Here is a 23,620-nt window from a genome sequence, read left to right as displayed (position 1 = left end):
TGTGTCCCTAAGATAGTGAGGATAGGGAGGGCGGGGGACCAGATCAAGACCTCCTAGGGAAGGGAAGGGTGTTGCAGGGGTGGGCAGGAGTAGCAGACCCTGACACGGCCAAAGAGGCCAGACTAGAGGCCAAAGTCAGAGGGACCAGGTAGACTGTGGAGCAGGGACAGGTTGAAATACACCAGAGAGTCCCTCCCTCTCTCTAGGGCCCAAGGGAGGTGATGCTCTGGGGGTCCAGGCAGTGGGTCCAGTGACTCAGGCAGATTGGGTGTCCGGGAACAAGTCAGGGACCTCATTCCCAGAACTGGGGCACGAGGTGGGGATCGGGTGTTGGGAATGAGGCCAAAACCCAGTTATCGGAACTGGGACACTTTCCATGTGGGACTTGTGTTCTTTACAACCATCCTGCATAAATCCTGGCGAACGGGGTATGTCTGTGCCGGGAGCTGGCAGAACGGTCAGTGTGAGAGGCTAGAGTGGTGAGGCTGCGGAGCACCCAGGTGCCTCCTGTGTCTTTGCCCACTGCCCTGCCCCAAGGAGCCGCCTCCTTCCAGCCCGGCACCCCCAGGCTAGGTCCACCCTTGCAAGAAGAGCCTCAGAGTAAACATTGTTTATTTTGAACATTCAAATTTACAAAAACAAAAAAAGTAACAAAAACCAGGACACATCTCATACACATACACACATACGCACACATGTTGCATCTCATGTCACTTTATGTACAAAACCGGGCGAGGAGGAGGAGGGGATGTGCTAATTTCACAGTGTCAGACAGTTGGACGTGCTCACTCACTGCTCAGCCTGGGCCCACGCGAGCCCCCTCCCCACCCAGCAGGGGCAAGGTGGGCTTTTGGGGGGGGCAGGCAGCTGGGACAGAGGGGAGGAGAATGATCCCATCTTTGGGAGGGGACCCCTTCCCCAGTCTGCTCAAGGCAAGGTGCTGGGAAATGGAGAGGAACCAGGGACCCAGTTCTTGGTTGTGGGGGAGGACCACTGCATTGTGGAGAGTCAGAAAACTGAGATCAGGTCCCCAGAAGTCCTGGCTGGGTGGCCCCAAGAACCACTCACCCTCCGGGGGCCCCTGCATCCTCATCTATAAAACGAGGCTGGGGCCTCTTGAAGAAACCTTTCTGCCCAAAGCTGTGGTCCTAGGTCATGCACAACTGTGGCAAGATGATCTGATCCCTCAGGATGTTAACCGGAGGTACAGCATGCCACAAAGGGGGGTGAAATCTGGCAGATCAGAGCTGTGAAGCACCTGGCGCAGGGCTTGACCAAAGCAGAATTTTGAGAAAGATCAATCTCCCCTCTTCCCTGCCTGGGACTCTTGGGAGACCGTCCAGCTTCTTCTTCCCTTTAGATTCTCCTGGAAACTCGAGCCAGTTGGAGAAGGGCTGACGCCCATCCTGGGCCTCTTCCTCCATCACCAAACTTGGGAGGGTAGTGAATGGGGTCAAGCACATCTCTTTAGGGCAAAACCCACTGGGAGCAATGATGCTCGAGTCTCACTCCACATAGAGTAGGGGTGCCTGTCCCTTTGGTCCTGGCTATAACCTGCCTTGGCTTAAAGTCTGGACTCCAGCACCTGCCAGCTGATTGACACCGGGCAGGTGACTTAACCTCTCTGTGCCCCAGTTCCCTCCCTTGGATCACGGGGCTGAGAACAGTCCCAGCTTGTGTTGTGAGGATAAATGAGATGATGCCTGTGAGGTGCTCAGCACAGGCCTGATACTTTAAAAAGATGGAACAAACAGACTCCAGCATCACCGTTAGCCAGGGTAGCTCAAGGACACAAGTGAGCACCGTTTCTAGCTCCTCTTTCCCCATCTTCTTGGCTTTGCCCAGGAGCAGCTGGACAAGACCAGAGCCGGAGTCCGAACAGCAGGTGCTTGGAACAGCAGGTGCTCGCAAAGGTGAAGAACCATTAGTGAACGAAGGAAGGGTGGGGACTTTCAGGGTTTCACCTTCCTTGAATGGAAACGGGCACCCAGGCCACTCACCAATGGCCCAGACTCACAGCCTGCACCTCAAAGCCTCTAATTTGTTCCTGTGCCCTCTGGAGGGCTGGTCAGGGTGACTCAGATGGGGACCAAGGTCTGATGTCTCATCACCAAAACAAAGCATAAAGGACTTGGGAGGATGCCTCTGGGTGGGCTCAAGTTCTGTCCCTTCCCTCCTAGACCCTTTCTTTCCCCCAAGGCCTCCAGAAAACCTGCTTCCTTAAAACCAGTACTGGAAACCCAATAAAACCCGGTGTCCCCAGAATCTGGGTTCCAAATTCCGCTGTCACCCCAGCAACAGCGTATGTCATTAAAAGATGCATGACCCAGCACTTGGGCTGATGTCATTGGCTGTTACCAGGGCAACCCTGGTCTCAGCAGGTTCTGGCGGAAGCACGCCACGCCATAGCTGCTGCTTCTAGGGGGAGTTGGGGCTGTTGTGCTGAAAGGTCTATTTGTGCTCTTGAACTGGCAACAAGCATCTGGGGGCTGGAGGCAACAAGTCTTGGGGAGGCGTCCATGGCAATGGGCCCCACAGCCTGCTGCTCTCTTGCCTCCTGCCCCAGGCTGAGTAGTGGTGGGGGGCCAAAATAGGGAGCAGAAAGTGGGGCACATGCATCGGTACCTGCTCGAGTCAGGTAGTCTGCAGCTGCCCAGACACCTCGTTGTAGGTGACTGGCAGAGGGGACATCTGCTTTCCATTCCTGCCAGAGTGCCTGGGGATCACCCTTTTCCTCCCCCTACTTCCTAGGGTGGCGGGGGAGGGGGGCGCTGGATGCCAAGATATTTGTGTGTTTCATAAAGGAAGATGTTCATATTGGAAAGCATTCTGATCTCTTTCAAATGTCCATCCTCTCAGGTGAAGGCTGGACGTGAAGACACTCATGGGCAGGCAGTATGGTGTAGGGGGAAAAAAACACTGAAGGTAGTGTCAAAAGCCCTGGGTTCTAGTCCTGGTTCTGCCACATTGTGCTTGCGTGATCCTGTGCAAGTCACTTGACCTCTTGGAGCTCTTCCCCATCTATACAAGCAAGAAGTCAGACTGAGTGATTTTTCTCAGCTTTTACATTCTTCTACTCTCTTGGGGGAGCTGGTGAGGACTCAGGGTGGGGAGCTGGAAGCCACCAGCCCTTTCAGATGGGCAAGGGTGCCAGGCTGTGGTGGTGGTGGGGGAATCCAGAAAAGCTGGTTTTTACAATCTGTGCATGAGGTTGGTCCGCTTTGTCCCTCGCCCTTGCCCCGGCCCCTGACTTTCTGGAAGCCACTGCTGACCCTGACCCATGCCTAGCCAGATCCCATCTGCTACTTACTCTCAGGATCTGCCTCTGGTTCCTGGGCAGCTTCGGGCTTGCCCCATCTGATCCACTTGGAACAATAGACCACCTCACGTCTGATCTGGAGAGCTCTCCGGAATGACCAAAGCAAGGGTTACAAATGAGGAAGGCCGAGCCAGAGAGGGCAGGGACTCACAGAAGGCCACACAGCAGGTTAGCAGCCAGGCTAGCCAGGAACCATGGGCTTCTTCTCATCCAGTGTTCTGCACACCACTCCATGCTTCTCCCCTCTTTGCCTACTTGGTTTCTCCCCTCTTTCCCCAGAGGCTGCAGGGCCATGCAGAGGGAGTAGGTAATGTGGCTCTGCTGTAACCTGGGTCCCCTGGGCACATGTCTCTGACACAAACTGCTCCTAGCCCAGGCTGAAGTGGCCCAGGCCATCCTCGGCATGGAGAGGTGACCTGCCAGTTAGCACACTTGTGGGTGGGCACAAGGGGTGACTATGGCCTTTGGGCCTCCGAGGGTCTTGTCCCTCAGGCTGGAGCTGGAAGGGGATGTCCTGGAAATCGAGGTGGGGGTGGGCCAGGCATGGAACCAACACTCAAACCACTGCACACACAGAAACGAGGGAAGAGGAAGAAAGAAGGGGCAGGAGGCTCCGTCAAGATCCCGCGGCCCTGCGCTGGCAACGGGTGGAAAGATGGAGGAGGGAGGAGTCTGAGTCTCCTGTCTCTGTCATCCCCCTCTCAGCTCAGGGGACAGCGCTAGAGTCTGTTGTGGCCCTGAAGGTGAAGGGGCCAGGCCTGTTGCATGGGGGACAGGAGGGCAGATAGCCAAGCCTGCTGCTGAGATAGTGGGTCCTTCCCTCATACACAACCCTGTGGGACATGCTGTTGAGATCAGTGGAATCAGACGTGGCTGAGGGCCAGCGTGGGTGGGGGTAAGAGAGAGCTCCAGTGTAATGCTGAGAAGGTGGGCAGTGCTGGGGGGGCTCTGCTACCCCCCCCCACCAGGCCCTGGACTCACCCCAGGCTTGGCCTGTTGGCTTGAGCTGCTTGTCCCCATCCAAGTGGGATTAGGGGACAGGCGCTGCAGGGCAGGACATTCTGGAGGTGTGGGTATAGGTGGGGAAACAGGTGGCATGGCCAGGAGTGGGGCGGGAGGGGAGGCCAGTGTGTGGGTAGGCCGAGGAGGGAATGTGTGCCCCCACCATAAGGTCCCCTGGCAGGCAAGGGAGGGACCCTGGATGAGGCAGTCCCTCATGCTTTGGCCCTCCCCTTGCAGACATCAAAGGTGGCCTTTTTTGCACCCCCGAAGGCCTCCACCAACTTGTCTTCCCAGGGGAGGACGTTGCCCAGCAGTGGCCCGGTACAGTTGGCAATGCCCAGGACTTGGGCAGGTGTCAGGATGTGGTCCCACAGGTTAAACTGGGCGATGTCACCCACGAAGGCCTGGGTGGCATCAAACCGGCCGCCCAGGGTATCCTGGGCCAAGAGAGCAGCAGAAAAAGGAGAGAGAAGAGAGACATGGAGTGAGCCATCGGAAAAGACAGGCAGACAGACTCAATCAGGCCCCAGATCCCGCTGAAGTCCCGCCCCTGAAGTTCTAGCTCCGCCCCAAGCTCTAGCTCCACCCCAAGCCTCCAGCTCTGTCCCCGAGGTTCCAGCCCTTTGGGCAGGTCACTGCTCATTCTGAGTCTCAGTTTGCCCATCTGCAGAATGGCTGGGTCAGACTGAGTGATCATTGCTGTGCTTTCCAGGGTCCCTCTACCTAACTCCTCCTTCCTAGGGGCCCTGGGTGAGTGTGACATCTATTCAGGCCTCAAGCCCTCCCAACACCCTGAGGCTTACCTGCTCCTGGCCCAGAATGAGGATCCCATGAGGCTTGATGGGGTGCCAGGCGGCCAAGTTCTCACCGGAGCCCTGCAGCTCCCCGTCCTGGTAGGCAGACCACAGGCCATCCCTCGTGGTCCAGGCGACACAGATGTGATGCCAGCCATTGTCCTTCAGGCTCAGAGGCAGCTGGGCCACCTGGACATGGGTCCCGCAACCCCAGGTCAGAGGTGTCACAAGTCCCAAGGCTGGACCAGTGAGGTGGGGATCAGGAGACCCGTGTCCTTTCCAGGGACTGAGCCAAGGCTCGATCCTCCCCTTCCTCTCAACCCTGTGCCTTTATGACCACTTTTTCCTCTTTCCCCACAACTTAACCAGGCAGCTTCTCTTGGATTGCAAGGGACTAGTCAATATTGGGGTTTGGGTGTTTCCAGTTACCTTATTTAACCCCTCACAGGCCTGTCAGTTCATGTGGGGTGGGAGCCACATCTCACAGCCTCTGAACACCTCACACAGTGCCTGGCACACAGCTGGGCTCAGGGAGTCCTAGCAGCCTTGGACTCAGAGCCTGGGCACTGGTATCCAGCTCTGGCTCTGCCACCCAACCTCCTGCAGGACCTTGGGGAGGCTGCTCTCTCTTCCCTGGGTCTCAGTTCCTCATGCAAAGGATGCAAAGGTCAAGCGAAGGGCAGCAAATACACAGCCACCTCTGCCTCGTCCACCCAAGGCAGGCACGACTAACCAGTCATGAACCCAGGCTCAGCCCTGGGATCTTTCCTACCACAGTGCTCTGGGAAGCTGCTGGTGATTGATTAGCATTGGCCTGTGAGATGAAAGGTACTTGCTGCCTGTGGATTTGGGACTCCCGAAGGGCTCTTTCATCTCCTAAGTTCTGTGAGATCACGCTTTAATACAACATTCTCTGAGGTCCACTTAGTGCCAGGCTTGTTCTGGACACTGTGGATCTGGCCCTAGCTATAAATGAGCTGAGTCTGCAGGGGAGGGAAGAACTTCAGGAGCGATAGAAGGCAAAATAACCCAGGGCCATTTGGGAGGTCCGGAGGAAGAGGGAGGTGTGGGACAGCAGACGAGGTATTCAAACACGTGGGGAAGGACAATGGATCTGAGTGTTCCATTGCAAGTCAAGGCAAGGTGGGGACACAGCGGGAGCAAAGGCTGAGAGGCTGGAATAAAAGGAAAAAGGAGTAATCTGGGAGGCCGGACTTTTAAAAGATGCTAGAGGTTTGTGGAATAGGGCCATTGTGGGCCCTGTCCAGGGTGCTGAATCCTTTCCACGGAGAGCAGAGTGCTGAGCTTGGGCAGGGCCAAGGATGGCACCCAGGGGGTGAGTGAAGGGGACATGGCAGCAGGATCTAGATGTAGTTCAGCTACTCCGGTCTTCTTAGGACCTACTGGGCTACAAGAGAAACTCACTGTCCCCTGGGCCCATCTCCTTCCTCCTCCTCCTTCAGGACACCCATGAAAGACACCTTTTGAGCTGGCTTCTGATGGGTGACAGCCGCTGCCTAGCAACTCTATGTGGCTGCGGGCTGGTCTTGAGTGGGTGTGATTTGTGGTGTAAAGACCACCATGCCTGCAAATCCCAAAGCAATATGGCAGGTTGAGGAGGATACTGGGGAGAGTGAGGATGTTAAGATACTCCCTCTTCTCCTGCTCAATCACATGCCCCTCCCACACCACTTCCCCCATGTCCTAGTCCTAATCTGTGGACAGGCCCAGGGAGGGCTGTGGGGATGGGGAAAATGGGTGCCCAAGGCCAGGACAGTGAAGAGGTGAAGAGGAGGTTTCTGCAGCCCAAGACCATGAACCATATCACCAGCCCTTTGCCAGCTGTGTGGCCTGGGTGCATTTTTGCCCTCTCTGAGCCTCAGCTTCTCCATGTGCAAAACAGTGACAATAAGGTGGCCTACCTCCCCATGCTAGTGGGAGGGTCAAGGGTGATAATGTGGGTAAAGTGCTTAAAGGCACAGGCCTGGAATGATACCGGCTCACATGTATCAAGCTTGCTAAATGCCAGGCTTGCCCAAAGCCCTTTACATGTATTTCTCACCATGACCCCATGAGGCAGAGACTATTATTGTTCCTTCTTGGCATATAGGGAACTGAGATACAGGAAGGATAAATGACCAGTCTAAGGTCACACAGTAGGTAAGTAGCAGAACTGGGGTTCGAATCCAGTATTCAGGCCTGACCGTGGCACCATTCTACTTTCTGAGTGATGGAAGGGGCAGAGGGGCTGGCCGCAGGAAAGAAGGGGGGCGAGGAGTCCACCGGCACTCCCTCCCTACGTAGGTCCCTGGACCTCATTCTCTTCTCTTCTTGTCCAGGAGAATGAGCAGAGCCCTGGAACAGACCCTTCTTGCCCTGCTCACACAGCTGGGTCACTGGAGAAGGGCCATGAGCTTCCTCTGTAAATGGAAAGGCCATCACTGACAGCCTCTCTTGGCTACAAGCCCATCTTCAGCCAGCCCTAGGTCTGGTTTGTCTTTGTATCCCCAGAACCCAGCCTGGCATTCAGTAGGCATTTCCCATGTGCTGACCCTGCTGAGCAGGAGAATGTAAAGGGCCCATATGCTTGGGACCCAGCCCAGTGCAGGGGCTCCTGGAAGGGTAACCCTGCCCCCCACTTTCTGCCCGCTCTGCCCAGCCCCCACTCACCTTGTCATTGATCAGCAGTTCCATGGGGTCCTGGCCCGCCTCCAGCAGTACAATCTCATTGGCCTGCCCGGGCACGGAGTAGGAGAAGGGCGTGCCCTGGCCACTGCCATCTGACCTGGAGCGCAGCCACATGCAGACGGTAAAGGCATAGAGCTCGGGTAGTGCCTTCCGCACACGGGCGTACATGTAGTTGTTGCGGATGGGGATGCTGATCTTGAAGGCATCTGGGGGGCTGTAGGCCGAGGACCCTGAGGGGGGTGGAAAAAGCGGACATGGTGGGGTCAGTGGACACTGATTGGGGGCAAGGCAGACTCTAGGATGAGGGCTCCTAGTCAGTCCCTGGGCAGCTGCCACATGCCAGGTGCCTTCACAACCCTGTCTACCCTGCTTCTGGACACAGAAGGGCTCTGGACCTGAGATGTCCTGAGTTCGAACCCTGCCTCTGCACTTTCTAGCTACATGAACTTCCACAAGTTCAACATCACCGCTCCAGGCTTGTGTGAGGGCTAAGGGGGACAAACCATGTAAAGGGCGCAGCCCATAGTAAATGCTCAACAAACATGAGCCATGGCAATGACCATTTTTCTGAGTTCTTTGCCTCATTATTTAACAAGCACTGTGCAGAGCCTTCCACCTGGCAGGCACTTTGGTAAGTGCTTTTGTATCCATGATTTCCTTCATTCTTGTGACAACCCTAGGAGGTAGCCACTATTATAATCCTCATTTCACAGATGAGGATGCCTTGGCACTGAGATTAAGTCATCTTCTCAAGGCCACACAGCTGGTCAGTGGCAGAGCTGGCATGCAAACAAGATCCTTGGGCAGGGGGTAACACCTACCACACCCACCTCCAGGGTAGGAGGTCCCCTTCTCTAGCTGGTTGTTGAAGGCTGGTGTTAGGGGGTTAGGGGCTGGTGGACCCAGGTTTCCAGGTCTGGTTGGGGTTAGGGATGACGGCTGATGTGCTAAAGCAACATGGGAAGAGAGGAAGGGACTCAGTGCCCCCTTGAAACCCATTTCATAGATGAGGAAGTCGAATCCCAAGAAGGGAAACAACTTGCCCATAGGCACACAGACATCCAGCCTGGTTGTCTGCCTCCTCCCTGCCCTGCAGCCTCTGGAGGGAGCATGTCCCCCAATCCCTTAGAAGATGCAGTACAGAGGGGCTGGTGGCAGGACCGAGGAGGGATAAGTTCACCTTTCTTGTCTTTGTGCTCCAGCCAGGAGGCTGAACCTGAAACCCACCAGGCTGTGCCTCACCTTCAGCTGTGTCCCTGCTCTGGCCCCTCTACTCCAAAACCGACTCTCCCTCTGCCTTCAGCAACTAGCCTGAGGCCTGCCTCCTTCAGGAAGCTCTTGGATTTCCTACTCCTGAAGTCACATCCCACATGCAAGCCAGTCCCTGATAATTGCTCATGATTCCCCCAGTATCCCTAACTTGTCTGTAAGCCTCTTAAGGGTGGTCCTCCGAAGGTTTCAAAGATGGAAGGTCCCTGGGAGCACAGGGACCCTAGATCTCCATATTTCAGATGAGAAAAACGAGGCCTGGGGAGAGGAAGCAAAATTCCAAAGTCACAGAGCAAGCCAGTGACAGCTGTGGAGCTAGGGGCCAGGTCTCCTGAGGCTCAGACCTGGGGACTATCCATTACAGCACATTTCTCAGACTCCTGGCAGTGCCAGGCCCAGGTGCTAAGCAAGTACCGAAATTCTGATTCACTGAAGGTGCAACTTTGTGGGGCAGTTAAATGCATGGACTTTGGGAAAGTCCAAACCTCAGACCTGGTTTGAGGTCCAGATCCACTACTCACTGGCTGTGTGACGCTGGGCAAGTCACTTGCCCTCTCTGAGCCTCTGTTTTCTCATCTGTGAACCAGGGACAGTAACAGTATCACCCCCATGTGGTTTGTGAAGGTTAAACAGCCCACTCTCAGAATGTAAGGGCCATAAAATGCTAACGGTTAAGAAAAATGATATTCTCCGTTAATTCCCTCCTTCTTGGGTTTCGCAGCCTCTTCGCCATCTAGCTTTAGCCTCTGGAGAGCATAGAAATATTCTCAAGTGAATCTGAGACCTTGAGGACCCATCTGGGAACCAAGGCCCCACCTGATGTGTCCTCTGCGGGGCCCCAGACCCACCATGTTCCAGTCCGGCCACACGGTCCTGCAGGGCGTCCAGCTCCTTCTCCACTTCCTGCCGCTGCCGCTGGCTGCTGTGACTGAGAGCCACGCGCTCCTTCTCCAGGGCCAGCACCTTGGCCAGCAGCTGCCCTTCCAGTTCATCCATCTTGGAGTGCAGGGCGGTGGGCACCGCGGGTGCAGGGGCTGCGGCAGTTGAGAAGTTCACACGGGCTGGGAGCTCCTGCTGCTTATGGGGCAGAAGAAAGGGCATGTGAGGTCACTTGGACGGTGGAAGGAAAGAGATACAGGGCTCAGAGATGCCCACCGCCCCTGCTGAGTGAACCCAGGTGAGCCTCAGCTTCCCCAAATGCAAAATGGGGATGGCAATACGAAATTCAGGCAATACCTGTTCAACGAAAGAACAGGTTCTTTCTGCTGCCAGTGCCTAATGGTAAGTTGAAAGAAGGCTGGCTCTGCCCTCAAGAACATCTCTGCCTATGGTTGCGGGGGTGGGGGGCTAGAGGCGGAGAGCTATAGAAGCTCCCCTGGGTGGTTCTCACCCTGCAGTCAGGGTTGAGAGCCATTGCTGAGTGGCTCTCATAACACAGCCTGTATGCTGATGGGGCCTTGAAGGGGTGGACTGTCTTAGTCTTCACTCATTCACTTGCCGGGCTTCTCTAAGATGGGGCAAGTTTCCATGGGGGCACTAGGCAGATGCAGAGGCACGAACCAGGGGCTTCTGGAATAGGACTGTGGTGGTGTGCCCATTCCAGAGCAACAGGTTAAGGTCATGGGTTCTTATTCAGACAAACCAGGGCTCAAATCCAGCTCCAGAATCAATCTGCTATGTCACCCCCAGTGCATGCCTCCATCTCTCTGAACCCGTTTCCTCACAGGGAACAGGGACAACTGTACCTATTTAGAAGGGTTGGGGGATGGTCAAGTAGTCAATGCCAATGAACAGAGCCTGGTTATTGCAATTACTGCCCAGGGCAGAGCGTTGTAAGCTGGTCTCTGAAAACCCTTATCTTGCCCAGGGGGAGGACAAAGTGCTTAGAGTTCCCCCATCTGCTGTCTCATGACCCCATCAGGCAGGAGAATTAGGGCAGGGGCTCAAGGGGAGCTCTCCTCCCCCTCTCCTGCTGGAGGAAGCCCCCATCTGGGGTGGAAGAAGGCAGGGGAGGCTGCCAAGTCCAGACTCTGGGAGGAGCTAGTCTTTGGCAGGCAATAATTCAGTGAGCTTCTAGGAGCCAAATTAGAACTTCCCTGTCCCCTTGGCTTCCTCCACACTCCCCAAGGGCCCAGGAAGCTCCTGCTCAGTCAGCCCGGGGCCTTGCCCACAGGCTTAGCTCCAGAACAGAGCTCACTGAATTCTCACGATTCCTTCACTGAGCAAGGAATCCGGGAGCACCTACTAGAGGTTGGGCCCTGCACCAGGTGCTAAAGAGACAGTCAAGGGCAGAACAGAAAACCAAGAGCACAACTTAACATTTCCCGATTGCCCTGAGCCTCGCAGGGTTGGCCCCTCAGCTTGGGGCGAGTGAAGGAGACCCCTCCCCGGCCTCACTGGCCCAGCCCTGGCCCTGCTGGTCGTTTGCTGGATGTGACTGGGCAGATGCCTTTGCCTTGACGTGCCTGGTTTCTAGCCGTGTGAGGAGGGGAAAAATGGGTATCCTGCCTCAGAGTGCCGGAAGGAGGGGTGGGGAGGCCAGCACCCGAGAGATGCTGCCATGACCTCAGGCCCGGGAGTTGGAGGGACTGATACCCCACCTCAGGAGTGGGAGCAGGGGGCCTAACTTCTCTGGTGTCATTTTCCCTCATCTACAGAGGGCTTGGAATGCCCATTTTGCAGACCTGCGGTCAGGATTAAATAGTGGTGTGCAGGACAAGAGCCCGGGCCAAAGCTGGACCACAGGGGCCGCCTTTTTGCCTTTTTTTTTTTTTTAAGCATTTATTTACTTATTTGGAGAGAGAGAGAATGAGAGAAAGGGCATGAGCGGGAGGGGCAGAGGGAAAGGGAGAGAGAATCTCCTGCAGGCTCCCACTAAGCACAGAGCCTGATGCAGGGCTTGATCTCATGACTCTGAGATCACGACCTGAGCTAAAACCAAGAATTGTACACTTAACCAACTGAGCCACCCAGGTAACCCTAGAGGGGGTCACCTTTATCCCCCATCACATCCTGCGTAAGAGGGCACAGCCGCCCATCCATGCTCGGCCCCTGGACTGGGGTGCAGGCCAAGTCCGTGGGGCATGGGCTGATGAGCACCTCCGGTCCTGCCCCTTATTACCTTCCGATACCCTGTCTGGAGGGTTCCTTCTAACTCCCTGGGTGCCTACGAATCCTAACTCTGGGGCTTACTAAACGCAAAGCCTCAGTTTCCTCTTCTGTGAAATCGGGACAAGGGGCCCCCCTCCCTCCATCCCCAGGACAGATGTAAGGATGGAAAAGTGGAAGTAACAGGCCCTCCCGGACTGTACTAAAGCCAAATGCAAACTGTGAGCCTGAAGTACACCAGCCAGTGAAGAGCAAGATACTTCCAGAAACTTCCACTGGTCACAAAAGCCCAGGGAGTGTCAGGGCCGGGCAGCCACTGCATTTAAAGTGGCTGAACTTCCAGGAAATCTTGGGCTGAGGCAGTTAGCTCCTAGAGGGCATCCTGTCTCGGTGCCAGCGGGGCCACGGCTGGGTCTCCTGGGCTCCGGCACCCTTGATCCTCAGTTTCCCTCTTTCCATGGTGCCAAGCTTGGCAGGAGGGCCACACGTCTGAATGAGGCAGTGTGCCAGGCTTGTCCTTGGCACTGCACATATATCTACTCACCAGTCCTCAGAGCCGCTCATTTTGGTTGCTACTCTCAGTGCCCCCATTTCACAGAGCGGGGAACTGAGGTAGAAGTCCTTTTGAACTTTCTACAGTAACGGGGCTGGGCAAAGCTGACACCCTTGGAGCTCTTGGGCAAAGCGTTGTCCTTCCTCAGAGGAGGAACAGGACATCTAGTGCTATTTACACAGACGCCGCGGCGAGGAGGAGCCGTGCAGGCTGAGGGAGGCAGGCGTGCAAGCTGTCCTTTTGTTGGAGTCCCTAGCCTTGCCGCTGGCAGGAAGGCCAGGGAGGAGGTGGGCCCTCCAGATCGTGTGCAGCCCCCTCCCCACCCCAGTGTCTGAATCAGAAGAGCATGACTCCCCCCACTTTCCCATCTGCTGCGGGCGCAGGCTGGGCCGCGTGGGCTCCTGGCAGATGCCAACCGGGCCCCTAGCCCAAGATGGGGGGAGGGATGATGATGCTGTCACCCCCACTCAGGTCCCGAGGTGGCGGGGAAAGGGGGGCTCTGAACCCACAGACTGTTGCGCTGGGAGTTTGGGTGGGGTTCAGCGTAAGTATACCGGCCCCAAGCCAGAGCCCAGGGCTCCAGCCCAGAGCAGCGCCAACGTGCTGGGCTCATTAGCACTCGGTGATAAGAATGTGACAGTGGCAGCTGTCCTCATCGTCACGTACTGCGTGCCAGGTCCTGCACCAGGGAAGCCTGTGCACACATTTCACAACCCCTCTCGACCATCTGGGAAAGTGAGGGGGCCCACTTTACAGATGAGGGAACTGAGACGGTGAGCTCAAGTTTCAGGAACCCCAGCCCAGGCCCTTTTGGTTCCAGAAGCTGTTTCCATTCCTCCGTCCTTCCCTCACTGTGTGGGTCCTAGTTGGCCAAGTGGGCACAGTGCTGGCTGCCCTGCCTGCCTGGGGGCCCAGTGGAAGAGGTTCCAGTGGTCACGAAAAGGCTGGGAGGGTCCCACAGGCTGTCAGACCGCGGTGGGCGGGGGGTGGCCTCACAGAGGGACCCAGAAAGGAGGGACCTGTCTAGGCAGGTGGCTTTGAGGCTGGGAGAATGTGGGGAGGACCCAACCACCTCATCCCCAGCTGGGGTCTGCTCCTTTCCTTCGGGGAGCAGAGGGAGGGCTCTGTGCACAGCTCACCCCTGCCTGGGCTGCGCAGGGCCCTGTTCCTGGGGCAGCATGCAGGGCGAAGGAGGAGAGGCTTTCCTGAGGCACTGTGTGGGGGGGTGGGCTCCTCACCCCCCCCCCATCTGACCACCCCCAGTCCAATGTGGATCTGCTGGGCTCACAGCTGGGTTCCACCCCCCTAGTGACCTTGCATAAGGTGGCGTGCCCCAGTTTCCCCAGCAAAAAGGTTCAGCAATAGCATCTCAGTGCACCTTGAGAAGTGAGGGAGTCATGATGCCCTGAGGGCAGAGCAGGTGCGGGGTGGGGGGGTGGGGGGGGTGGGGGGAGCGCTGTGTCAGTTATTATTACTACTACTTAAAGAGTTCTTGAAGGGGCCCATCCTTCTCCAGCTCCAGCCATAAATCTTTTTGTTTAATCATTATGTTGGGAGAAAAAGCAAGTTACAGAAGAACAGTTAGAGACCATTTGTATGAAGTTGCAGATTCCAAACCAGATCATGTATTTGTAAAAAGCAGGAACAAACACCGGGGGAGAGATGAATACAAATTCGGGGCAGTGGGGACCCTCTCCTGGGGGTGCGTTGTCTGGGGGCTGGGAGCTGAGAAGCCCTGAGGGGCACAAGCTGGCTGCAAACATTCTGCTTCTTGAGTTTGGGTCTCCGTCTGGATGGCATTCTTTATTCCTTTGTGTTATGTCTGAGATACTCTGCAATGACTTTGTTTAAAAAACAAAACAAAACACATAGGGAGGGACGCCTGGGTGGCTCAGTGGGTTAAAGCCTCTGCCCTTGGCTCAGGTCATGGTCCCAGGGTCCTAGGATCAAGCTCCGCATCAGGTTCTCTACTCAGCGGGGAGCCTGCCTCCCCCACACACCTCTGCCTGCCTCTCTGTCTACTTGTGATCTCTCTCTATCAAATAAATAAAATCTTAAAACAAAACAAAACAGGGGAAAATCCAAAAGCAGAGTCTCTGAGGGTAGAAGCAAACCCTGAATCTTAATGGTGGCTTCACTTGGCTCCTTGGGCTTCCCTAGTCCAGGCCCCGGTCTCCTGGCCCCTACACTAACCCTTCTCCAGGAGCCAGTGGCCTAACTGCTTAAAATCCTCCAATAGCGCCCCTCCCCCACCCATTAAGTCCCAGCCCCTCTGATCTCATCCCTCACTACCCACCCCTGCAGGCTACACTTCCTTCCCACTTAAAGTCCCCAGCTGCCCCTCCCCCAGCTCCCTCCCACCCCAGAGGCTCCATCTATGCTGTTCCTTCTGCTAAGAACACACTTCCTGCTCCCGCTGCTCCTTCCCTGGCCAAAGCCCACTCCCCCTGCAGATGGCAGCTTTCCCTACCCCTGATCTAAGAGGCTCCAAAGGGAGAGGAAAGAGGGCTTCTGTGGGGGCCTGCAAAGTCTTCCTTCCTCGGTCCCTCCCTCCCTCAACCATTCGCGTGTCCACACAGGCTGTGTCATGAAGTCGGGCACAACTCTCGCATCAGACAGGCCAGTGTCCTTTCTAGGACCCCACTTCCTAGGTCTGTGGCCCTGGGCCAACTGCTCAACTCCCAGGACCGCTGGTTTCTTCAATTGTAAAATGGGGATAATCATCGTCTCTACGTTTTGGAATATAATTAATAACCAGATGAGGAACGTGTGTGAGGGCCGGCATATGAGATGTGGCTAATCAGTGGGTTTGACCAGGAGGAGTGTTCGCGTCTGCAGAGGGGCAGGAGGGCACAGAGAGCCATACCTGTGCAGTGGTGGGGCCTGGAGTCAGCTGCCCAGAGGGCAGGGACAGGGGCCAGATTAGCCTGCCTCCGTTTCCTCCCCTGCCATATGGGGACAGTAACAGCCCCATGGTTCTTGGGACTCATCTCTAAGGTCCCTAGAACAGGCTGGCACAGAGGGTGCCCTCAGTCCTGCTGTGCTGTGGCTCCAGCACCTGGAGTGAGGCGGGCGCCTGCCCCAGGCCATGCTCTTTGCTGCTGGCCGGGAAGGCCGACTGGCTTCGGGGACAGCACACATGCCCTCACCGAGGCGTGGGCTCTGTGGGGCAGCAGGGGTCAGGGTGAGTCCGGGCAGGGCTCTCAGAGGGAGCTTTTCTCCCTGGGGGCTGGCCCAGCGGGCCGGTGTCTCCAGCCCACCCCGGTGGGGAGGGTCAGGAGAGCAGGCTGCGGAGGCCAGACTGATCCTTGTCTCTGGGCCCCCAAGGCTGATTTGGAGCTGTAACCAAAAGTAGACAGATGGGTTTCTGTGTAGTGGGGGGTGGGATGGGGGGGGGGTGTGTGACAGGTCAGGGCGCTCCCTGAGTGGGGAGGCCAGGAGAAGAATCTCCGAGCATCTGTCCTTCCACCCTCCTGGGCTCAGAGGCCCCAGAGTAAGTGACAGGACACCCCCAACACCTCTCCCTTCAAGTACTCTCTGTCATGCTGCCTCACGGAGGTGGCCACAGAATTCCCTCTCAGGTCCAGCTTGCCCGCATACTTCTGGGCTCTGGCCAAAAGTCTGCAGCAAAAACTCAGTATCTCCCCTACCCACAAGCCCATTTTTACAGAAAATCCTGGCTATGCGCTGAGCTCAGCTTCTGCTGTGCTGTGTGACCTCGGGCAAGTTACTCAGCGTCTCTGAGTGGCAGCTTCCCCTGGAGTCAAATGAGGGGCGTGTGGGGGCACATAAGTGCTTCCACTTTCTTTGGTTGTCTCAGCCCCCATCCCCAGAGTTCTGTGGGGACCATGGGCCCAAGACTATCCCCGGGAGACCCCACCCCATTTCCCCTTGGTGAGGAGAACCAACTCCTGACCTCTTTCCACCTCCCACAGGCAAGGACTTCACAAAATGGCCAATAAACATAAGAAAAGCTGCTCCATATCATGAGTCATCAGAGATCCACAAATTAAAACCCCAGCGAGTTCACTACACGCCCACCAAAACGAGGAGGGTTTTAAAAATAACCATACCAAGGCTGGCAAGCTTCACGCACAGGTGGGCATGTCGACGCTTACTGCCACTTTGGAAAAGTGTTTGGCATCACCTCCTCACGTTAAATAAATGTCTCTCCCGGGACCCAGACACCCACTCCTGGGGATGCAGCCAGGAGAAATGAGGGCTTATCGCCACCGAAAGATGTCACAGGAATGTTCACGGCAGCCTTATTTGTCATAACGTCAAGCCAGAAACACCCCAAATGTCCATCCATAGAGGAAGGGTAAGAAAACGGAGGCATCTCCATATGTCGAAACACTATGCGGCATGGAAAAAAATAACACACCACTGACACAGGCTTGGTGATCCAATGTCAGACATAACATATAACAAAACGTCAGACACAGCAGGGTGCGGCCATCTGAGAATGCTCGTATGAAGTTCAAACCCAGGCAGACCACATCTTTGGTGACAGAAGCCGGGGGAGTGGTACCTCTGGGGAAGGAGGGATTTTAGGGGTCCCAAAGGAGACTTTGGGAGGCACTGGAAATGTCCTCTTCTCAATCTGGGTGGTGTTCTCAAGGATGTAGTCATACGCGAGTCTTCACTGAGGTGTACACAAGATTTGTGTGTTTCATATGTAAGATATATGAGTTCTTACATGTCTAAAATATAAGATATACCTCAAAAAGGACCCTGAGTTCTCCCAAGCAGGCTTGTAAGGGCAGGATGGCCTCCTCTCTTGGGAGAAGGGCTGCCAGGGAAAGGGCCCAGGATGACAGCACAAGAGGGCCCCTCCTGGGGTCTGGCCCCCACCCCCATCTCACAGATGGGGAAGCCAAGGATCAGAGAGAGGGAATTTTCTTGAGGTCACCAGCATCTAGAGCCAGGGTTTGAAACACCAGGTTTCCTGCTACGGCAAAGGTATCACACTGGCAGGAGTGGGGTTAAGGGCTTCGAAGTACAAGGGGGGGGGGGCTGTCGGGGTCTGTAGGTGGCTGCTGGGCACTGAGGATCCACATCCTCAATGGGCAGAATCTCTCTCACTGCACTCCTGCCAGCCCAGTTCACAGCCAGAAAGGTAGGGTGAGGGGAACCAGTCCCTGCCTAGCAGAAGCTGCCAGAATGGGCAGCAGTGGAAGAGGAAAGCAAAAGCAACCAATAGAGTTTAGAAAAGGCACTAGGAGATTCTCCACGCCGCTGCGTTTATCTGCAGATGTTCCTCAGAAACCAGAGGCATGGGAGTGGGTGGCTGGGGGCCTTGCGGCGCCCCCCCCCCACACCCACAATTCCTAAGCAGGACACATGTGCCCAAGAATTCCCAGTTTAGAGCCTAAAGGGTCAGGACCAAATCCAGCCCCTCCTTGCACCCATTTTACAGATAAGAAAATGAAAAAAAAAGTCAAGGGAGGTGAAGAGCTTCAAATCACAGGAACTTCACTTGACACCATCAGCCAGCCTACTTCAGAGACCATTTAGAGCTGGAAGTTGTCTAGAGAACGTTTGACCCACTGTATCATTTTAGGGAGTGGAAACCGAAGCCCGGTCAGGGGGGATGGGGTGGTGGGCCTGGCTCCGGTTCCTCTAGAGTCTCTGGTCTTCTATGTCCTTATCTGTAAGATAGGGACACATACAGCCCACTTCCCAGGGCTGAAGACTGAAGAGCTAATAAATATGACTTATTGTTATCTATTTTCAGCAAAGCTCCCACGTGAGCCTTCTGATGATCTTGCCAGCCGGCAGGACAAGTCTTTGAGGACTGGCCCTCCTCACTCTTGCTCTGGGTGCGCTGATGCAGAAATGGCTCAGGGTCATTGACAGGGTCAAACCCAAGCCCCACTGCTGTGTGACCTTGGGTCAATTGCTTAACCCCTCTGAATGTCGGTTCTTTTTCCATCTGTACGATGGGGAGGAAAATTGTTACCTCCCTCATGGAGAGTTTATGAGGATTAATGAGAGAATGAGAAGTACCCGACACATGGTAAGCACTCAGTGAGTGTGAGCTGTAATCATTATCAAGTTCAGGGTCCCCTGTGACCATCATCAAAGTGTTCCTTATCCCCGTCTTCCCACTCCAAGGTCGGGGTAGGCCACCAGCTAGCCAGGCCGGGTTAGGGATGTGGTTTCAGTCAAAGAACTGCTGATTAAATCAATCTTAAAAAGTTTCATTTTACAATATATTAAATTAGTGCAAAAATGGAACCCCGGAACTTGCATATATGGCCAGTTGCCATACAGATGGTTCAACCCTTTTAAAAGTGGTTCTTGGCCACAGCCATAAAAGATCAATATCCTCTGACCCGGTAATACCACTCCTGGGACTCCAGCCTCAAGAAACAATTCAAGACTTAAAAAGAAAAATAAAGAAAGAAAGAAAACCAAAACCCAAACAACTATCTGCATGAAATTGATCCTGCAATGAGCATCTAGAAGAAAAATAATTAGGAACGATCGACATGTCCAGCAACAAGAGCGATCAGAGGATTCACGGATGATGGAGCCGGAGTCAGATTCCAGCAGACTATGGCCGGCATTAAAATGGTAATGACCAGCAACCAGGAACCGGGGAACAATGTCTGCCTCTGGAGAAAGGACCAAGAGGGGCTGCAAAAACAGATACAATGGTGGAATGAAATGCGATTTCTCCCCCAACCAACACCTTTTGACTTTTTTCAAGGAACAGCCACAACAATAACAAAAATAAAAACACACGGAAGGAAGACAATTTCTTCTAAGCCCTCAAACGGGGCCCTCACTTGAGGCCTCAGGGGGAGGCCTGGGCCAGTGTGGCTTTCCCTCCCCTTTGGTAGAAGGCTGGCGGGGTGAGAGAGGGGGTGACGCAGAGATGTGCGGAGTGGAGACAGGCAGGGATGTGCCCAGGGTTATGGGAGCAGGAGTGGGGCAAGGAAAAAGACTGTGTTATCAGGGAGGGCCTCTGGGAGGTGGTGTCCTCAGAGCAGACTCCTAGATGATGTGTATGGATACTCTGGGGGTAATCTGGACAGAAGCAAGAAGGAACTGGGAGTCTGGCCTGCTCTGAAATGACAGCCTGGAGCAGGCTGGATACTTTGCACCACAAGGAAGCCCCATGATGGGCTTAAGGAAGATCCCCGGGGCTGCTTGGAGGAAGAAGGGTGGAGGATTGTGCCTGGTGGGCTGAGGAGGATGCGGCAAGCATCCAGAGTAGCGGAGGAGCTTCTCAGAGCACACCTGAAAGGGAGGTTGTCGGAGGACTGGAGTTCAGGTTGGGGTGCCTTGAGGGCAGGGGGCCAGTGCAAAGTCCAGAGGGAGTTGCTCAGGTAGCAGGTGGATCTATTGGTCTGGAGCTCAGGAGAGAAACCTTGGGTGGACGAAGTTGGCTGGGGCACATGGGTGTTGGAAGCCGCAGGGTGTGGCTGAGTTCACCCAGGGCAAGTGAGAAGAGAGCCAGGCAGGGCATGACCACTAAAGGAGAAGGACTCCGAAAGGGGACACAGAAGCAGAGAGGAAGAAGGAGCAGGTAAGAGGTTTCTAGAAGCCAAGGGCATGGAGTTCTGTGGAAGGGAATGATGGATGGGGTCAGATGTGGGAAAGGCATTCAGCAAGATAAAGACTGAATCATTCCTATTCAACTGATCCACTTCCGTGATGTCCCCAGAGCACATTCAGTGTGCCGTAAAGGGGGAGAGAGGAGTGGCAAGGAAACAGATCTTGGGAATCCAGGGACATCCTACTGAGGATACTGGATGAGAAGAGAGGGGAGGAAGGAGGCAGAGGCTACGGGACGCACGCGGTCCTGCTGAGATCGGTAGGCTGAGCCCATAGCAGGACTGTTGGGGTCCAGACCCCATCCCTTCCCAAAGGCCCCACGGGGGCTGGCTCTGGGTGCTGCCAGGCTCCACAGGCAGACCTGGTAGACCAGCAGAGCCCCGCCCTTCGCCCTTCGTGTCCACTGCACGCAGAAAGCAGCAGGGGCTATGTGCAGGGAAGCCAGGGCTCTCCCAACTTGGGAGGCCGAGCTGGTGCCAAATCCCAGCTGCCAGGATCCCCGCCCCCCAACCTCAGCGGGCTAACTGGAGGGGAGCCCACCCTGCCAAATGCACAGGTGCTGGGGGAACAGGTCCAGGGCAAGCCCAGCTCTGCCAACCCCAGACGTGGGAGGAACCACGGGGGCCATCTGGGTATGGAGGCAGGAGTGAGGGCAGAAGGCAAGAGGAAGTTTACTGGGAACTACAGCTTTTTTTTTTTCCTTTTTTTTTTTTTTTTTTTTTTTTAATGTTAATAAATTTTCTTTCCGGGGCACCTGGGTGGCTCAGTCCTTAAGCGTCTGCCCTTGGCTCAGGTCATGATCCCAGGGTCCTGGGATCGAGCCCCTACATCAGGCTCCCTGCTCTGTGGGGAGCCTTGCTTCTCCCTCTTCCACTCCCCGTGCTTGTGTTCCCTCTCTCACTGTCTCTGTCTCTGTCAAATAAATAAATAAAATCTTAAAAAAAAAAAAACAAACCACAACAACAAACCCAACCTCTCTTTCCTAAAAGGAGAGTTTGATCCCATTTTTATTTCTGCTACTTAAAAAATTAGCAATATTATATCTTAACGACAAAAGTAGCAATCACTCACACAGACCGAGCACACATGGCTGCCGACACTATTCTGGGCCATTCGCAAGGACTAACTCACTCAGTCTTCCTAACACCTCAACGAGGTAGGTGTTATTGTTGTTCCCATTTCACAGGTGAGGAAACTGAGGCTCCCCTGCACTGTTGAATTTCAGTGTTTCCCTGATTATCTTCCTGCTCTTGGCTCTCTTGTCCTAGAAAAGCCCCAGAGCCTAAGTAGGAAAAGGGGCTGCTGCCAGGCTGGCAGAAGAGCCCCCTGGGCTTTCCTCCTGCCGCTGTCACTCACCTAGGAGGGCCCTGAGCCCTGGTTTCTCACAGGTAAGTCGGGAGGGGTGACTGGGATGGCCTGGCCACACTCGGATCCCCTGTGGGGTGGGTGCTGACCTCAGCACAGACGGTCGGGAGGGTCACGGGGCCATGGCACTCAATGGCCAACCTTTCCCACAGGCCAAGTCTATGCCAGAGCTCGATGTGAGGGAGCCACGAGGAGGGGGAGCCTCTACATTTCCTTCCTTCCAGCCTCTCCTCCCTCTGCCTTTGCCGGCTCCAATCGGCTGGGGGAAAACATGAAAGGGGGCTTTGGCCTCTCTCTCTCCCCTCCTCTTTCTAAAGATGCCCCTTTGCTGGCATCTGGAAATCATGGATGGCTGGGGCTGCTCAGTCCCCCTCTCAGACCCCCTGTGTCTGACCTGTCCCAGGGGCTTCCGAAGAAGGTGTGCGGAGGAGGAGGAACGCGCGGGACGCCCTATTCTCCACCCAGAGCTGCTGGCTTCCAGGTACTGGGGGCTGGGCCCGCGCCATCTAAGCCGCCGCCCTTGGGTCTGTGGTCCGAGGCCGAGCGGGGGATACCGGGTTGGGAAGCGCTGAGGGACACCGGGATTTGGCTGATGGGACACTCTGGTCCCTGCTCTTCGCAGGACAGCAGCTTCCGGAGTCCCTCGGACAGCGCCTCCTAGCTTCCCGCCCCCACCCTAGGAAGAGAAGGGGAAGGGGGCTGCTTTGGGGGTGTCTGCAAGAAACAAACGAAACGGACATCTAATGAGGTCCTACTACGTGCCAAGCATTTTCACATACCTACATTTCACTAAATCCTGCTACTTGCGGACGCCGTGACGCCCATTTCACAGATGCGGAAACTGAGGCTCAGCACAGAGGAGTCTGGAGGAAACCGGGAGGGGAACGAACCTTTCCCGCGCGCCCCACCCCCGTGCCGGTGTCTCACGGACCGCAGGCGCCGACCTCCCCTTTCCGCCCCTCGCACACCCCCCGCCGCTGCCCGACGGCGCGCGGCGCTCACCTCGATGCGGTCCAGGCGGTCCCGGAGGGCGCGCACGGCGTCCTCCAGCTGGAGGATGAGCGCGGGCGAGTCCCAGGGCCCGTCGGCCATGGCGTCGCGGCGGGGTCCCGGGTCCTGGAGGCCGCGCGGCAGGCCGCTCTCGCAGCGGCCCAGCTTGCCGGTGAGCTCGCGGATGGTGTCCTGGTCGGCGCGGATGCGCGCCTCCTGCTGCAGCGCCGTCTGGCGCAGCTGCTCGGCCGTGCTCTGCAGCAGCAGCAGCTCCTCCCGCTCGCCGGCCGCCGCGTCGCCCTGCTCGGCCCCCGACGGGCAGGCGGCCGCCAGCGGCGTGCAGAGGAAGCGGCTGAAGAGGGGCGCGGGGGGCAGCGGGTGCGCGCTGGCCGCGGGCGCCCCGGGCAGCGCGGGGGGCCCGGCCGAGCCGCCCGCGCCGTGCAGCGCGCTCAGACCGCGCTGCGGGCCCGGGGACGCGGCGGCGGCGGCGGCCGAGGAGGCCGAGGCGTTGTCGGCGCCGCCGGGCAGCGCCCGCGCCGGGCTGGCCGCCAGGGGCACGCTGGCGATGATGCAGATGACGGCACCGAGGAACGCCAGCATGCCCGCGGCCAGCAGCACGGCCAGGAACTTCAGCGTGAGGCGGGCGGCGGGGGCGCCCGAGGCCCCCCGGCAGGCGCGGCGGCGGGGTCGGGGCGCGGGGCCCGGGCGCGCGGGGCCGAACGGGGCCGAGCGGGAGCCGGAGCCGGAGCCCGAGCGGGAGCTGTTGCCGCGGCCGCTGCTGCCGCCGCTCTGAGCCCGGGCGGCGCGAGGAGGAGAAGGCGGCGGGCGGCGGGGAGGGGGAACGGGCGCGGCGGCCCCGCCCCGTAGGCTCCCCCGGGCCGGCCCTGGCCCAGCCCCGCACCCGTTCCGTGCCGGGCGCCGCGGCCGGGGCGCCGCCGAGATCGTGATCCAGCCGCCCGCACCGCA

The 23,620-nt window shown here is 56.6% G+C and overlaps 1 protein-coding gene across 1 annotated transcript; it reads right to left on the bottom strand.

Annotated features, from left to right (window-relative positions):
* Positions 1-594: 594 nt before the first annotated feature.
* Positions 595-23,454, bottom strand: NPTXR (neuronal pentraxin receptor). Its single transcript, XM_013051636.2, has 5 exons — positions 22,667-23,454; positions 9,921-10,149; positions 7,786-8,033; positions 5,125-5,304; positions 595-4,758 (listed from the first exon to the last, which is right to left on the bottom strand). The coding sequence occupies exons 1-5, from the start codon at positions 23,252-23,254 to the stop codon at positions 4,534-4,536; spliced, it is 1,470 nt and encodes a 489-aa protein (XP_012907090.2). The 5' UTR covers positions 23,255-23,454; the 3' UTR covers positions 595-4,533.
* Positions 23,455-23,620: the final 166 nt, after the last annotated feature.

This window comes from Mustela putorius, unplaced genomic scaffold (assembly GCF_011764305.1).
Source record: "Mustela putorius furo isolate JIRA1106 unplaced genomic scaffold, ASM1176430v1.1 tig00000738_pilon_pilon_pilon, whole genome shotgun sequence".
Lineage (NCBI taxonomy): Eukaryota > Metazoa > Chordata > Mammalia > Carnivora > Mustelidae > Mustela > Mustela putorius.
The sequence above is the reverse complement of the archived record's forward strand: the minus strand, read 5'-3'. Positions and strand labels throughout refer to the sequence as shown.

Bases quoted from the DNA above. Each gene is read 5' to 3' on its own strand.
- NPTXR (XM_013051636.2), bottom strand. From the start codon at position 23,254: ATGCTGGCGTTCCTCGGTGCCGTCATCTGCATCATCGCCAGCGTGCCC. The intron at 10,150-22,666 runs GTGAGCGCCGCG...CTGCCCCATAAG, and splicing joins ACCGCCTGGACCGCATCGAG to CAGCAGGAGCTCCCAGCCCG. The intron at 5,305-7,785 runs GTGAGTGGGGGC...ACCCATGTCCAG, and splicing joins AACTGCTGATCAATGACAAG to GTGGCCCAGCTGCCTCTGAG.